The sequence below is a fragment of the Chelonus insularis genome, unplaced genomic scaffold (assembly GCF_013357705.1).
Source record: "Chelonus insularis isolate UGA/USDA-ARS -01 unplaced genomic scaffold, ASM1335770v1 contig_3_pilon, whole genome shotgun sequence".
Taxonomy (NCBI): Eukaryota; Metazoa; Arthropoda; class Insecta; order Hymenoptera; family Braconidae; genus Chelonus; species Chelonus insularis.
Window position 1 is genome coordinate 122,746 of NW_023276556.1, and position 17,995 is coordinate 140,740.

The window sequence follows — 17,995 nt, forward strand, 5'->3', positions numbered from 1 at the left end:
AGTTGTCAAGATGAGAACAGGTATGTAATGGTAGTACATCATAACCCTTTGGCCTACGTTTTACTCCCTCTCGACCCAAACACCTTAACTTCATCATCAGAGTCAAGCGCAGCGATATTATTCGATCGAGTATGCTCGAGAATATTTTGCGTGCAATGTGTACGTACATCGACAGACTGCGGCTATACTTAGGCCACAACCAGACCCTCAGAAGCACCTAACTGTATACGCTGTTGGCAGCTTCATACTGCTAATCGAGTTATCGATCCCTCCCTCCAGCCAACTTCAAGAGAAACGCTTATGCTTATTGCATCTTCTATTTGCACTTCAGTCTTATCCATGATAACTCTCCTAATTGGATACATTCGAAATTGATTTATTTTGTTCTCTTGCTATATATATATACATATATATATATATTATTCCTTTGAAGTATCTATAGTAATCATTTTCATTTGAGAGAATAAATATTCAGTTTCTGGTATATCAGACAAATAATTTCAATATAACGAGAAAATTTTTGAGTTTCGTCAGTGTACTTTTTAAAACATGCAAATAGAAAATTTATTATCATGTATTAATATTTCATCGATATTAAATAGTTCAATCTTTTATAGTTAAAAAAAAACTCAACTATTATACTGTAAAATGTTTAAAGGTACAGTAGAACTAATAAATGAATTATCTTTTGTCCAAGGATGAGAGACAAAAAATCTTTGTAGTGGGGAAAAAAATTCTTTTGACGATTCCATTATACAGGTTAAAAATAATTAACAATTAATAACGGCTCCGATGCAGCAACATTACAAAAATAAATGAAACATTAAATTCTGATGGGTTTTTTGTAAGTTACAACATGCTTTTCGGATTAACTTCTAAATGGTCTAATTTAATAATCAAAGAAATCATATAAAATAAGGTTTAAGCCAAATTTTAATAAAAAGTAATATTTTAATCATCAGAGTACTTTTGATAATCTGATCATGTGTATACTGTCGAAAATTTTTTGTTATTAACATTAGGGTGGTATCTCATTTAAATTTAACCGCTTTGTCTAAATGTACTTCTGTCTAATTTTAATTTTTTTCTAATACATATGTAAAATGTAAGTTTAAATAGGACTTTAAAATATGATAGTAAATCCAAGTATTTCGATTTCTTTCTGTGCAGAGTCAAGTGTATAACCGAAATCCAGACAGTAAAAAAATTTGAGTAATTTATTGGGATATGTAATGGAAAATTTGGAGAGATAGGATTTACGAGTTTCGCTTGATGAGAATATGATTAAAATGGAGTTGTAGAATTTTAGTATTTTCTGTTGTTTTGAATCAAATACCTTTTTCTCAAATGTTATGCGGCTCAAATGTTCTCTGAAAAGTAAAATCACAGGTAGGCATTTGTAGATTTAACTTTGAAAGGTATGCGTAGGTTTGTTCATACCCCGTCTGTCAGACAACGTATAGGCAGTCTGGAGAAAGAGAAAGATAAAAATTGTTAGGGTATGTACTGAAGAAAAATTCCAATATGCTCCGAAGCTCTCAGAGCGTGCTTGGAATGTATCCGAAGCTTTGATTGTGCTACGAAAGTATATTTTTTTCTAGGTTCGATATGTATGTTACCTCTTTTTTGAACTGTATATGTAAATTTTTTTTCGTTTTTTTGGTACTCCTTATTTCCTACTAAAATTCATCTGTAAATTCAACATTTTTCAAATTATTTGATTCTTCAAAACTAATTCATTTGATTGAATCTACTCTTATTTCTAATATTTTTGTTCTATTGATTTAATAATATTAGTAAAGTATTCAAAAATAGGTATAAAAACATGCATTTCATATCAATAAACAATTAGAATTCAATTAAACCGATAAATCTTTCTTTAAATAAGCTGAGAAAATGAGATCAACTCAATCAAATATTTTTTCCTATAAAATACGGTCAGTTTGATATGACAATGGATTGACAGAAAATTCAGAATAAAAAAATGAAGATCCTTCAAAGCAGTTTATGACATTTGAATTGTCAGATTCATTCATGCGATGAATAAAAAAAATTAAATGAATAGAATTTAAAAATAAAAATAAGAGAAAATTTTACGGGAATTACATAAGTATATCTGGATTATTTTTCAAGTACTGTGATAATTGTCTAAAAGCTTTATCTAAAAACGAGATTTAAAATTTTTTATCATTCCTTCAAATTTTATACTATTATCAACAATAATAATTTTATAAAGAAGAAAACCAATATTTACCACAAAAAATTAAAACACTTTAATTAAAATTTTTTATAATTTTCACGGAATGTTTAAATTGATGATACATTTAAAAATACTGACAGCATTTATCTTTACAATCTATTATAACAAGTTTTTTATTTTTTTAAATCTAGCTATCAATAACATGAAGATATATAATTTTTATCAATATTTTTTCAGGTTATGCTGGCACAAAACAGAACATTGAAAAATTAAAACGGAATATCTTGTAAAAAATTGCAACACAATTACTACATGACTGCATTGTTCAATTAAAAGTTCTAACAGGAGAACAAGTGAGAATTAGTGATCGCAGTAAGCTTGTTGTGAACTAACTCTTGTATAAAACAACGATTCAACAAATAGATGGTTGGATTTAGTGCAGGGTTAAAGATTAAAGACGTACGAAGGTGCTCATTTAACGTACCCTGTTCTGGGGTACGGTAAAAAATCAACAAAGATCAGCATCAAGATAAAGTCACCAGTCTTGCAGTCGCGGGATGAGCAGGATCGGGTGCTGCCGTTAGTGGTGGACACTGCTGTCCGCGCGCACGGGTTTCCCGGCCGAGAAGGGGGCGACCAAGGCCCCCCAACTGGCCAGGCAGATGCAGTGAATGAAGAACCGCAACCAAGTATAGGCCGTGCCGATCCAGTCGATTTGGCAGAGCGTGTGGAGAGCCACGCTCACTCTAATTTGCGTAGAGAGACCTACCGCAGTGTAGAACAAGTTGCAGACAAAATTCGAGAGTCATCTGATAGTAGCAACTCAACTAGTAACACATTTGAAAATTCATCACTACATCCTCTCGTTCGTGCTGACCGAATCGAGAGAGTAGCATTTCGTACAAGTTCTAGTGCAGTTTGTGAAGTGAGTTGTGCAACTGGTGTTGAACCCTTTAGCGTTTGCACCAGAGTCATCATTCCTCCTGAGAATATATTGCGGACATCAAGTAATAACATCAACAGCAACAACAAGAGCCACAGAAAATTTATCGAAATTCTCGAGGGTTCCAATCAGACTGTTAGAAACATCAACGAGAAGCTTCTAACTATTGCGCGAACCATGGCTCCGAGCTGGTCAATGCGCCTCTTGGGCGTAAGTTGTGGTTCAGTAGTTTGTGCTTGGGGACTGCTGCTTGTTTTGTCCGTACTGGGAGGAGCTTCACATGGCACAGGACTCAGTGGTTACGACTTTGAAAATGCTGGCACCATGGAAGATCTTAATGGTGTACGATGTCCATGGGCTTGCACCTGCAAAGGACAGGATATTGATTGTTCCGAAAGAGGACTCACACAGGTTCCTGGAGATTTAGCAGTTCTCGCCGAAAAACTGTAAGTGTTTTTTCAGTTTAATTACTCCAATTATTTAAATACGATAATTGTTACCGAGAACTAATAGTTTCGTTGTATCAAGTCTATATTTACCTTCAAACTGTTGTGAATAGAGTATGAGGGTAGAGAGAAGTAACTAATTAGCATAAACGTTTGGAGGCGTCATTGTAGACGAATTAACACGACTGTAAAGGGCGGGAGGTTGAATGTATATTTGCAGAGTGTCGCACTCATGTCTGCTGATCCAAGAGAAGAGAGAAATAATCAATAGGTTGATCGAGCCTCTAATAAATTCGTGGTAGTACCAGAGAGCTATTAACGATGTCCGTTGAATTAGCATACGATTCATATGCCGTCAAGAAGCGTGGAAAAGGATGGAATAATTAAATCCTCGAAACGCATTAGCGTGCCTGGGGAATCCGTGGGACGTACATGCATGTCAGTGATATGTAGTATTATATATCTAAAGTCGTCGTTGTCGTCCCATGAAAAACCGGCTCGTTCTCATCGCGAAGTAGCTCCTGGGACACTTGGGAACCTCCTGCCATTAATGCCTAATGCCTTATTAAGCGAGATTATGAATATTTAAATCTCTCTGGCACCCCTCGTTTGTAACCCCGTGCGTTTTGCATTGTCGGGGGATTTGCATGCTCTATCGATCCTCCAACTTTTGGCCTCAGATTCACTCTCAGTTTAGGTACAGGTCCACATCCTTTATTTAATTAACGCAGTGTACACTCACAGCCTTCCTTTTCCATCTGACTCCCCTCGTTAATTGGCACGTGATAACGAAAGATATTTTTCTTGCATTCAAACTTGCACTGATTCTTAATTTCTCTTGAGTGTATATTTATACAGTCACGACACTCATCATACAAAGCATTTATTTTCTAAAGTTTCTCTACCTGATTTTTCAAAATTTTAACTTATTTACTATTATACTACGAATCATCTTCCTTTGATCCGAAGTAAAAAGGTACTAATTGATGAGTAGATTAACATGAATGATATAATCAAGATAATCTCGAAAGCTTTAAATGTACGGTGACAGTATAATTCAGAGACTTAAATATTTTTTTAAAATAATTATTGCACTTGATTCTACCTTTACATTTTTTATAAGTGTTTTTAGATTACTTGAATTGATTAAGAGGCTTTATACCTGTTAGCCCAGACGTTTCGATATTTAAATAGAGAAAAAAAAACTTGAATAGCCAGATGTATCATATTTCTATATCTGATAGCTGTCATTTTTTATTTTCATTTTCATTGGTTTGACATGCTCAGAATTTGTGCTTCTATATTCAAACGGTCATTTACTCTGGAATAAGAAATGATGATCATTTTATTTCCAGCATGGAAACTTACGTTGGATTCCATTTTTATTAGTATACATAAAGTTCATGATGAATAGCAAAAGAAAACTCTTATGTATGTAGTTTATGATTTAACTCTCACTGTACAGGCTGATGCGTTTGTTGTAGTTAATATGGGTGAAGCCACTTACGATTTTTCGATTAGCCTACGTAAACAGTAGTTGGTAAAGCAAACCCCATGGGAGCTTGTTTAAGTAAGCCTCCGATATGATGTTTTCCTAAGTAACATTCTAGAAGTTGTAACACGACGCTTTGCTCCTTTTCATACTGCTGAGAAGACGTTGACGGTGGTGTACGGTGGAATTCACGGAATGGGTGTGCCAGAAGAATACTCTTTCACCTGATTCTATGAAACTAAACTCTATTGCTCAAATTGCTTAATTTACTTTGCAAATAAATGAATTGCACAATTTATCTTATGCTTCTAAATTGTCGTCTCTAATTAAGCAATAATAACTCATTAATTTTTTATTAGATGCTCATTCATTTTCAATAAAAGGAAAATGACTAGAGAATAATTATTAATTTCTTCTTTTAACTATCAGAAGTCAAATATCTAAGGAATTCGTTGAGTATTATGTGCTTCATTTTTTTGAACTAACAAGCATTGGGTAACTTATGTTTAAAAAATATTTAAAAGACTAATTTGAAAATTTTTCCATAAACATTCACCCAACTTTTAGTAAACGAATTCATTAGAACTTTGGAAAACTTTTCATAAAATTCGTCAAGTATTTTTTTGGTTATAGGAGCACTTAATTATTTCTTTATATTTCATAATAAATTAAAAAAACACACTCCACAAATGAAACTTTCATTTAAACAATCATGTTCATACATTTTTTGATTAATGTTCATGTATATCTACTTTCTAATTAAAAAATACCTTAAAAATAATCAAAGCATTAAATCAATGGAAAAAAAAGAAATCTCAATCAATAAATTCATGAAGCAAACAATAAGAGAGGTGAATAATATTTGTCATCTATTGATTAAATTTTTTTGTGAGCGAATTTAGCAACTGAAGGTGCGGTCTATGTAATAAAAAATATATGTGCAATATTCTTTGCATATAGCCAATAAAATTAAGTCGAGCTTATCGTAGAAGGGTACTCATGGGCAAATTCGTATAGCGTGCTCTCCTCGATTTCACAAGTTATGTTGTCCCAGGGGGATGTACGTCGAATTGCATTAAATATTTATGTTCCTCTGGCCAAAGTATCTGTACCTGAGTTGACTCGTTCTTTGCAAGCCACGAAAGCACCATGGGGTGCACAAAACACATTCATCGTCGTGAAATTTTTTTGTGCCGTATATACACTACACTCTGAGCCCATTTAGATAATTCATTGATTAAAGTTTACGTGCTTTGATCATACCATTATAGAGTTTTATATGTAAATAAGACATGAAACAATCTTGAAAACCATTAAGATTTTGGAAAACGACTAATTTATATAGAAATAAAATTAAAATATAATTTTATCTATTCTCGATATTTTTGATAATTAATGGTCTGAAGATGCTTAAAAGTTAAATGAGGAATTATTTTCTGAGATTCTGTTTTATGATTTTTATTCCTATTCATCTTTTTCATAATATTCATTTCGGCTTCTTACAGCATTATCCCTGGGCGTGGTTTCCCGCGGTGCCTGTGTTGATAATTTTTACAGTGCTATAATATCATGTCTTCAGCTCGTTTAAAATATCTTTTCTTAGGTATCCTCCCCTAAGGAACTACAATTCGGATACCACCAATGTTTGGACGTGATCACGCATTGCATCGCTTGGTTTACAATTTAGAACATTTACGTCGACCCGTATCCTCGAAGGTGTGTGTTCCTGACGTGCTTATGCGCCGACACGACCTCCGGGCTAGTAGACAAACTAGACTCCTGAAAGAGAAGCATGGGATATCATTCAACATTTTCAAAAGCATTCCAAGTGCATCATGAATAATTATAATGCCGAAAACTTTCTAATTTGTTAAATTTTATTTTGCGCTGTTATTTAACATAATAAAAGAACAAAGAATACGTTGAAGAATAAAAAATGGATTTTTCGTTGAATCTTTTCATGCATAAAACCTCCACATAAATGTTCTTCAGACTTTGTCGACGATATCTCGAGAATACCTAGATGGATTTTGATTGAAAACTAGCCGTTTAATGCATCTCAAGGTAATTTAAAACCAATTAAATTTATAATTAAATTGTTCTAATCATTTTTATAATTCATCGTAGAATAAAACATTTATTTCAAGTAAAAGAATTTATTATTGATTGTCATGGTGGAGAGAAAAAAATTTTCCAAACCATCTGTCAAAGATCATCCACAGGATAATTAATTAAAAGTATCACATCATCTCGAACCACTATCAAAAAAGTTCATGATCGTTTTTGTGATCTCTGGAGACAAATTAACAACAATTAGTTCTCAACTCGTTGTATGGTCAATGTTAATTTATGATTGGTTAGTAGTAGAATAGATAGTAGAAGTTGGAAGTGGGCCAAGTTCGATTGAGTCTTTTACCGCATGGCGTGAGCAGATTGGCGATAAATCAGCATTAAGATTCAACAAGAAAGAGAGAATAAGGGAGGTTTGAATATCCACTAGCTCTACCACAAGGTTAATGGTAAATGACGTTGGTCCCTGTCGTCAACGAACAAATCTCCCTGTTTGTTCAGTCTCTTAGTCGACATCTATTGTTATAGGATTAAGCAAGAAGATTGTGCAGTACGAGTGAAACTAACGCGTTTGAATTTCCATCGTTCTGGTACATAATTCTGCAATGCAATACCCAGACTTGTTAATCCTTCATACATAATTTCTTCTCATAAACCACAACACGAGGATTAATGCTCCTGATACTGAATGGCAATAAAGATAATAATCATTCGTTAAATTATCACTCAATAATCTACGAGATTTAATATTTACACATTCTGTAAAACACAGATTACTAATTCACGTGTGCAGCTGATAAATACTGCAAAGTAGGAAAAAAAAAATTAAGGATATATGTGGAAGTGGTAAAAGGTCGTAAGACCGTGAGGACACGTCACCCATCCTGAAAAATTTTTCTTTGTGGCTCGGCTGCTCCTTGTTGCTAACATAGAAGGGTGAGAGGGGATCTCGCGATTGCGACGCGAGAAAACGCCGCTCCTTCAGCTCCAAAATTTATTACCACGTTGGTTACAACCTCGTGCAAGAAGCTTACATAAAGTCTACCCTCTCTTTCTCCTCATTTCTGTCTCATCTTTTTTTCCAAGTGTTTTCTACGCGCGTGCAATCGTGAGCGTATTTTAGTCAGCAGTTTATATACATATATAGCTGGTACGAAATTTTCTATTCCTGCTGTTCGTAAGAAAAAATGACCCCACAGTGCCATTTTCTTGCATCTTTCTTCTTCCAGTCTACTACTAGTATTTTTCTCGATCTTTGCATCGCGTAAATTGCTGCAAACCTTTGATCCAGGTCCCTCACCACGAGCTCAGAACATTAACATTTATATTACTCGTTCTTCTATTTTTTTCTACTCGTCGCCCCTTCATCCGTTCAGCGGCGCCGTTCTAAATTTTCGGACAATGCCTGTGTCCCGCTGAGAGCGGTCACCTCCTTCCCTATTTTTTCCCTCCCGACTTCTTTTCTTTTCAGCTCTGAAGCCAGAGGGTTGTACGAGACTCCATGGAGATTCGATCGAGCGAGTAAAAAAACTGCTTTAAGGGTAGCACCACGATGTCCTTGTAGTGGTGGTGACAGAATTAAATGCTTCATGTGCGAAGTCGATCGATATATGGCGAAGAAAACTGCAAAGAGGTGTGAAAGAAAAGAAAGCTCTTTGTCTAGCCACTGCAGTGTTCTATCAACTATAAAATAATAGACGGTAGCGTTAATTTTTTATCACTAAATATTCACCTATCATCAAATATATAAACACGAAAGCTATTTAAATAGAAAACTCTGCTAATAGTGAAAGTTAATTAATGCCTCCATTTGCCAACGAATCAATCTGCTTTACTGACAACTCAAATATATGTCTTGAACTCATTAGTCGGTTTTCATTTTCTTGACATTTTCATATTATATTAAATTAGACAAAAGCTGGAACTTTCAACTGAATTCTCTTTTTCTTTCCTCTAATGTAATTTTAAAAATGCATACTTTATATGACGCTGCAAATTTGCTGGTAGAAACCTGGGAAACGAATAAGATTGTTTGTGAGAGTAAGAGATAGAAGAATAAGGTAGTGAGGAAAAAAAGTAAACTGATGAGTGAAGATGAACAAACAAAATAAAAATGCAGAGTTCACATACCCTAACGTCTGTCAAAACATGTTGTATTTCTTCTTTCCAAAGAACTTTCAACATATATATATATATATATATATATTGTTCATCTCGTGTCTTTTTTATCTTCATTTTTCGTCACTCCATCTTTCTTCGGTCACTCGCTCCATGATTTGTCTTTAGCGTTTCTCCTGTCGACATTTGAAACTTTCCTGTGCTATCTACTTCGTTATTCCTCCTCAAATTCTTTCTAGGGTGTGATAAATAAGAGAACTCTCTACGAATATGTTACTTTTTTATTATAATGTTTCGTTTAGAGAAGTGCTGATTGAGTAAACTCAACAGCTGGATACATCTTGTTTTACAATTCAACAGACTGATAAGGTATAGTTGTTTGGAAATAAAATGACTAGATTAGGTTCTACATCACGCGATCATTTTTTCTTGCTAACAGAGAAGGAAGAAAAAGAAATAAATAAGTGTCATGTAATTTATCGACTTTCCAGGCTGCAGGTCTGATCACCCGATCAACTATACTTTATATTTAACATAAAAATATTCATGATGTGATTACATATATTATCCATTTATTATATTAATCATTTATAATAAGATGATTTAATCTCCAATCATCAAACGTTGCTTCGTTAAGGTTCGTTACTTCCTTATTCGTTTGAGCTCGAATCGTGTGGGTGTCTATTTATTTTTATAGTATCTATGTTAAATTTCGATTATCAGAATTTGAAAAGAAGACAAAAAGAAACAGAAAAAATTAATTGTTCGCTTCTACTGTTAACGTGGCAGTAATTCATCCTGAGACAAGTAATTTCGAGCCTCTTGCAAGGCTTTAAAACTCCTCCACGCATTTACCTAAAATTTTATCCTCCCATTCTCATTTTTCTGTGCTCAATCTTTTATCGTTTCATCTTCGTCTGTGACTCGTCCACGTGTGCACACGAAAAATAGCGAAACGTGTGCAAGAGAGTTAGATAAAGCGAATACACAAGAATAACGACAGCACGATGAAGTTGAGAGCAAAAGAGACCAAGACTTTAGTGAACGAAACCAGTTTCTCGCCAGGGTCTTACGGTTGTTATTGTTTTTCTTACGAACATATACCCTCCTGAGAAAGAGAAACGATGAAAAGAACTTTTAGAGAAAATGAGCGCGCCTGTGAAGAGATTAAGATAGAGAGAGAGAGTATAGCCAGTACTCTTAAATAATGGAATAACTACAAAAAAAAGTGCAACTTCTAGAAGCCCACAACACACAAATACATTTGAGGTACATTAAATTCGTGTGGACCAACCATTACGTTTGGACGATGCTTTTATATGATTCTTTTTAAAAGGAATGACTCACGTGGACGATTGAGAAGAGGTGCAGATGGGAACAGGATCCAGAAGAGTAAATGAATGGTACACTACCAGTTCATACAATATGACAAGTTCTGTTTGTTCCTTCTTCGATATTGTTGTTTTCCTTCTGGTTTATTTTTTAAAACACTGCAAATAAAAGATAGTCATCTTATACTTAAGTTTTTTTCATTGTTTTTCAACAACTTCAACTGGTGTTTTATCGGGTTTTTCATTTAATTTCTTCGCACCAGACTATGTACTAACGGTAACAACATTTCTATTTCCGTCAGCCAACGAGAAAGAAGTAAATCTCATTTTCCACCTATCTTGAAACTTTGCTTTTTTTTACTGGATTCATTCAAGGAGTAAACTTGACAATAGCAAATTTATAATCCTTTTATTTGATGGTTACTTAAAACTGATATTCTTCTTTTTTATTTCTCTCAAATCAAACTATGCAATTATAACTATCAAGAATTACAGTTTCATCACAAGCTCTAACTTAACACTAGATGAATATTTAATTATCTATTCCATAATATATTACTAAAAGTGAGTCTTTTCAACTTTATCAGTGACCAGATGATTCCTGTGGTTTTTTGGAAGATAGTTAAATTGACTTTCTACCACCTCTTATCATTATTATATACGATTATTTACAGTGGAATCACTAAAGTTCTTGTATATCGTACTTTAATAGTTATTCAGTCAAGCTCACAATCGCCAACAATTCAATCTCACTTTAATCTGATGTAAACTATTATCGACAAGTGACGTAAACTGATCAAACTTCTTTCGTCTTTTTTTACATTTATAAAAGCATTTACGAAACAAACCGTAATCAACGTAGCAGAAAAAAGAACCCAAACAGACCAAACTCGTTGAAGACCCAGTTTGCACTTCGCGTTTCGTCGAATTTTCCAACAACTCGGCATCAACCCATCACCTCGTCTCCGATCTGGCACTAGTTCGACCCTCAAATATTTGATGCATTGATGGCAAACATTCGTGCTACAACATAGCATGCACAATACATTTGAAATGTCGAATACGTGTTGAGCATTATAAAAATCTATCATTTTATGATAAACAAGTACTTGTAGGCTTAGTGAAAATGGACGATTAACTACACTACATGTATACTATCGCATTTTCCGATTAAATTTGTGCGATTGAATGGAGTATAATAATTATTTAGGAAGGAATTTCAATTGGACTTAATGTAATTGTGGAGTACATACGCGAATGATAATTAATAATTACACATAAGCAGTAAAACATGAACGATAAACCAGTTATCTCGAGAATTGTGAATCAAGCAAAACGATTTACCAAACTGCTTAATGATTACACTCGTTACTTTCGAAACGACCGTCTCTTGTATAGCTACATGTCGATTTCAAAAGATCGATCGGTAGAGAAACGCCCTTGCGATCCCCCGTGGATATATCGACGCCGCCTCTCGCACTTATCCAATCGACTTCGCGCACCTTCGTTGACTCGACCTTTTGCATCGACCAGAGATTGCGTATATACAGATATATACTGGTTGTTGAATATAAGAGTTACGCATAACTGTTTTAACTTTCCCACACATCATGTTTCAACTTTGATAGTGAAGCACGTTTGCAATTACTTTCTATCTTCTCTCTACTTCCGTTATGTTACAAACTCAAATTTACTTACCTTTTTCCGTCCAAATTTACTATGCTATTGATTGTTCTTCTTTGACAGAATATCTTCCAATGTAAAGAGACATCAACTGTGACATTTGTCTAACTTTATTTTCATTTCTTGAATTAGATTAGCCCTAGTGAGGATGATAATTGATCCATTTTCAAAGGTCAAGGTTGAATTCATTGATTCAATAACTATTCAAGAATGAGACTGTCATTGTTTCTTTTAAGGAATATAAATTCGTGCAAATTAGTAATTATAGACTGATCATTAATACCAAGTCGATTTCTGAATCATTTAATAATCTACTAGACATCAATAATCAATTAATGCACTGAAAAATGTAGTATTTTATTTCAATGCACTTGAAATGTTCTAGCATGACGTCATCAATTTGATTAACATTTTAATTACTTTGAGTTCACTTAAAAGTGATGATAATACTAATCGAATGGGGAACGTCATTTTAAAACGCTTTAAGTGCATTGAAATAAAACATTTTCAGATATGAGATTTGCAGTGTACTTACTAATTTGTGGGGGTTTTTAATGATTCATTATTGAAAAATGTAGTAAAAACAATGTAGTTAAAGTTTGTAATAATGAAAGTAGATAAAGCATGTGAAGATCAGACATACAATTTAATTATCCTTTGTTTTTAACAGTGGTATGTTTGAAATAAAAAAGAAATTCTCAATTCTTTAAAGCACGTTAAGATCCAACACGTTAAGTCTGATTTTTCCTTTGTTCATAATTCTATGTGTTACCAATAATTTTTACAAATTTTTCATCAAAAGAACGTTAAAAGAAAATTCACAGTAAATCATAAATTTTTTTTCGTTGTCTGCAGAAAATTATTCTTTCTCATCAATTATTCATTCTTCTTCTTTAAAACCCTTTTCATCAAAATTTTTTGTTTTACTTAGAACACGGTTGTTTAAAAAAAAATTTTGAAGATTAAAAAATAAATTAAACACTATCTTACTTCATTCAGGTGGAAGAATAATGGTAAAATATTCTATAGAATACATCTTTCACATAAAACTCAAAAGACTTTGAAGACTCTTTCGGAAGGATTACTTATCGTCGAAGGCACGAGGGTCATCTTAATAGTGTTTAAATTGAGAATCTGGTTAAAATAAAGATAAAAATGAACAAATAAACACAGTCTGGTGAAAGCAAAGTTAAAGGTATAGCAGACGAGTTTATAAGAATGAACGGGCGTGCATATGATTGCATATATGAATAAAAAATAGAACTGATTGAAAAAGGGGCGTTGATGATCGAGGCTAGGGTTTATTTGTTGTCGACCAATTTGTCGTGTTAATTAGGCGTGCAATGGGCTGGTCGCACGAATTAATTTTCTTAGCTTCTAACTTTATATACCCGCTGTGGGTCGACATCGTCATCACAGCTATGCAACGGCTCATTAACTCATTATCCAGGCACCACTTACGCATCAAGAAAATCAAGGATCCACGCCTGGATACTACAACGCTCGCAAATCTCATAAAGATATGTCTCAACGAGATTCCAATGGTTACACCTCTTCTATATACGGCATCTCTGCATCTCACTTATTCTGCGTGCATCCACCTTGGAAAATTTACATTTTACACCTTTATTTCTTTCTCTTTCTTTCGATCGTTTTTTCTCATTCACCGACCGGTTAAAATAATTCTCAGTGTGATGGGCGTATACAAGCATCCCTATTATTTTCTTTGCGCTTCACGCTTACATTTAAATAGAATCTCATGTTGGAAGTTTATTGGATAAAAATTGATGATAAATATTTTTTTGTAATTTTAATAGAAGAACAAGTAATATAACACACCTCTCGACAACCTTGAGAGTCTGGAGGCTCGTAGCGAATGAAAATAAACCTACAGCAAAACAATTAGACAGAAATGTGCAGAGTTGTTACTCACGTTCGCATTTAAAGGTACACATACTACTGCGTGAACAAATATGAGAACATAAATTGCACACATGTGCCGAGACGATGCATTTACTATCCTATTCTGACTCTTGGATGTATAACGTACAGTCGACGCGATGTAGGAAAATGAACCCATAACCCATCCTCAACGTCGTTCATCCCCCGCGTGATATACGCCCGTCAGCCGCGCGTGATATAAATCACATCCAGCAAAGTGCATACCAAATTAATAGTCTTGACCCTAGGCAACTTGATGCACATTGCGGTATTACAGTGCTGCCGGCGCGAAATTGTTTATCCGATAAACCACATAACCAAAGATGATATTCTTGGCCATTGAGTGCTCTACTTTTGCAAGTTGAAATTTTTAAAACCATTTTATTCCGCTGTTTTAGCATAAAACATTTCAAATCACCTGCTTCTCTAAATTTACTACCGTGCCTTTTATGCTGTGAAATAATTGAGATAATTTTTTTGCCATTTCCAACAATTGCATGCTAAACAATTATGACAATTATCAAAATATTATAAATGATGAGTGAATAATGTTTTAAATACTGTTTATGAGAATAAATTATTCCTGATCCGACAATTAGATATCAATATAAACTTGTTGACTGTAATGCATTATTTTTAATGACAGTATAGTACTATTCATATTTACTTTTGCCTACTTTTTTCTCTCACTTTACCTGTTTACTGCTGACTCCCTATACATGTCGCATATTTTCCCTGCTCAACGGCCGAAATAAAGGGCAAACACCGAGCCCGTTCGCATAAGAGCTCCGTGAATATATTTACATAACACGAAACACGTCGACTTGAACTTTCTTATTCGCCTACGGAAGCATAAAGACTGAAAATTTTGTTCTGAATATTGAACAGCTTTATTGTGGTTATATATTGTTAGTCAAAAGAGCAGAAGAAATGGAGAAAGATGAATCGAGGATGGGCAAACTGCGTACAATAAAATTAAAGGAAGATTCATTGAGACGTTTAAAAAAAATCAAATTAATCAGAAAACTGGTGAGATTCCCAGCTGTGCTTTTTCATTGTAAGAATAATGAAAGCCTTCCTGGCTTATTTTATAAAACATTCGTCTTCTCTCCAAGACAGAACAAGTCCCGCCCACTGGTATTACGAACACACCAGTATCTTAATTACCGAAAACACCGTGTTTGGAGCTCCTGGCATATTGAGAAAGTACTCATAATGTAAAAACATTTATATTATACATTTATACACATTTTTTGCATTAATGATTTTTGACTTGATTCATTAGTAGCTTTCTTGTCCGAACTGAAAACATGTAACAGTTTCATAATGAGTTTTTCGTTACTGGACGAGTCGAGTTCACAAGTAAAAAGAGGTGTGAAAAAGAATACAAAATAAAAAAAATTGCCTAAACAAGAACGAAAACAGACGAGGAATAATTCTAGAAATTACATTCGTTTCCTTATCCGCGTGACATGAATATCTAATTGCTGTTCACTCATCTGTGATTATTTTTTAATTGTTACATTTTAAAATATGTAAATCGTTGTTAAATTTTTCCCTACTCTACTAACGCGCTTTCCTTTTAATGAAAAAATTTTTCATCCATAAATACCTTTATTTACATTAATTTAGCGAATATCGAATTAATTATAATTGCACCGTCATCTTAATTTAAACTTCGAAGAAAATTATCGGAAAACTATTTAAAGTAATTCAACTCAGGGCTCTCCCATATTTTCCTAATAATTTCAAGAATGTTTGCTACCGTTTGATAATAAATTATTAGATCAGAATAAAATTAATATGCAAGTTAGTTTGACTCTTTGCTATAATATTGAGCAATTACGATTAAGAGTCTTGTTATAATAAATGACTTTTAAATTCATATTGACTCCAACTAAAGCTAGATAATACTGACATTAATATTATGAGGGACATGCCGTCAAGAGTATAAATGTCAGGTAGAATCGGTCGAAACTAAATAATTCTCTAGTCAGATATACATACACATGAGGCGATGAGTGTTCCAGCAATTCTCTCGACTCAACGGTTAAGTCATATCTCAGAATCATCGAATAATGAGTCGAACTGACACTCTCTTCACTTCTGTCCACGCTGCCTCATGCATGTCACGTGCGTGAAAATCGTACGTAGGAGTTGTGAGGAACGCGCGATGATAGCAATAATTAATATCACAAGAGTCAGGCTCTCTTTGATGCCAACTGGAGTAACTGCTTCGTCTGTGACTGGCATTAATAATATGCTATCAGGAAACCCTTCTGAGAGTAAATCTTCGTACACCAAAGATTCATTAATCGTCATGACTTGATGATGTTCTTTTATCATCACAAATATCAAAACACTCTTTGATAATCTCTACAAACAAAGTAGTGTTAATTTTAAGCAAAAAAAATATCGGTTATTACCATAATTATAGTTTTAACATGACAACACATGTCATACCAATAGCCATTTTTTATTTTCCCTTCAACAAAAGACAGTAAAGATTATAGTAAAAAACAAAAAAAGTTATGTAAACCCATTGATCATAAGTTCAAAGCCTGACTTGTCTTCTTGAAGCACTATAAACCGTAGAATCACTCGTCAACCTTCGACCACAAGAGTTACGATCGTTCGAACACGAATGAGTTCAGATAGAACGACTGGGACAGTATGGGGGGGTCGCAGGTGTACATAACTCGACCCATTATCCATTTTACATGTCCTCCTGTTTTCTCCGGTCTAAAAGAACATCAACTTTTGGTCTTCATTTTCCTACCAGCTTGTTAACGTAATGTAAATGCATGCCGTAAACACAACTAAGTTGCGGTTGCAAGCCAAATCCTCACATCTTTAGTTACCTTCATCATGCATTCACCACTCGTATGGTTCTTATGAATTAATGAATTCTCGAGAATTATTTTTTTTCATTTTCATCCACATTTCATCCTCTAGAAAGCTCTACTATTGCCGTGAAAAAAACAGAGTCATTTTTAACGAAAACCTTCGGGAGATAAATTCATTCTAGAGACGAAATTCCCCTCGGTACTTGAACGTTTAGAGATCAAGGTAAAGAAATAGCTTGATATCTAGAGCCCCAACCACGTGGATAAGAAAAAGAGTATCTGAGATGTGTCGACGATTTCGGAACAATGACTGTCTTTTGTCGAGACTTTAGAAGCACCTAGGGAGGTCCGTGGATCATTTCCTGCCATCCTTTAGCTCTTTTTTCCCTTGCGTTCCAACCTCTACACTTTAGACCTCTCAGACTGTCCAAGTGTGGGCGATTCGACATTTTTACTCTCTCTTACGGTCCTTGTCCTGAAGCATTCACTTGCTACATACGCCCTGTCCCTGGGTGCTCCAATTACTACAAGGAATGCTCATTTGGAACATAAAGAGAACCTCGTAATGGCCAGTAACCATTTGCAACTATTATCAACTATGCGGTTTCAATTTATATCTGTAGGTGTTACATATTTCTATATTGTTGCATCGATCTTTTGTTTGTGACATCTAGAAATTTTCTCTAAAAATTCAACAGAAATTAAAATTGTACCCCCTGAAAAAATTTATTTTTGCCGCTGAACCTGCTTACTATACTTTATTTAAAATAAAAGTTTTCGTCTTCATCCAGAATATCTACGCGTTTTCCATAATTATTATGAATTTATTAATGAAATCTATATTATTAAATTAGTTTTATCAACATTTGACGATTAAAAATTATTTGTAGTGATTTAAAATAATTTCTAATAGTTAGTAATGGTG

At 34.1% G+C, this 17,995-nt stretch overlaps 1 protein-coding gene across 3 annotated transcripts in view; it reads left to right on the forward strand.

Annotated features, from left to right (window-relative positions):
• The window catches only part of sli (slit guidance ligand), a 174,866-nt gene that overhangs the window by 11,512 nt on the left and 145,359 nt on the right, over positions 1-17,995 (forward strand). For 2 of the 3 annotated variants that reach the window (XM_035085854.1, XM_035085853.1), the window contains exon 1: positions 2,650-3,589. In XM_035085854.1, the coding sequence (XP_034941745.1) occupies positions 3,321-3,589 (269 nt within the window). In that variant the 5' untranslated portion in view covers positions 2,650-3,320. Of the gene's footprint in view, positions 1-2,437; positions 3,590-17,995 lie in introns of those variants that run through there. The other variant, XM_035085855.1, reaches the window with a different exon arrangement.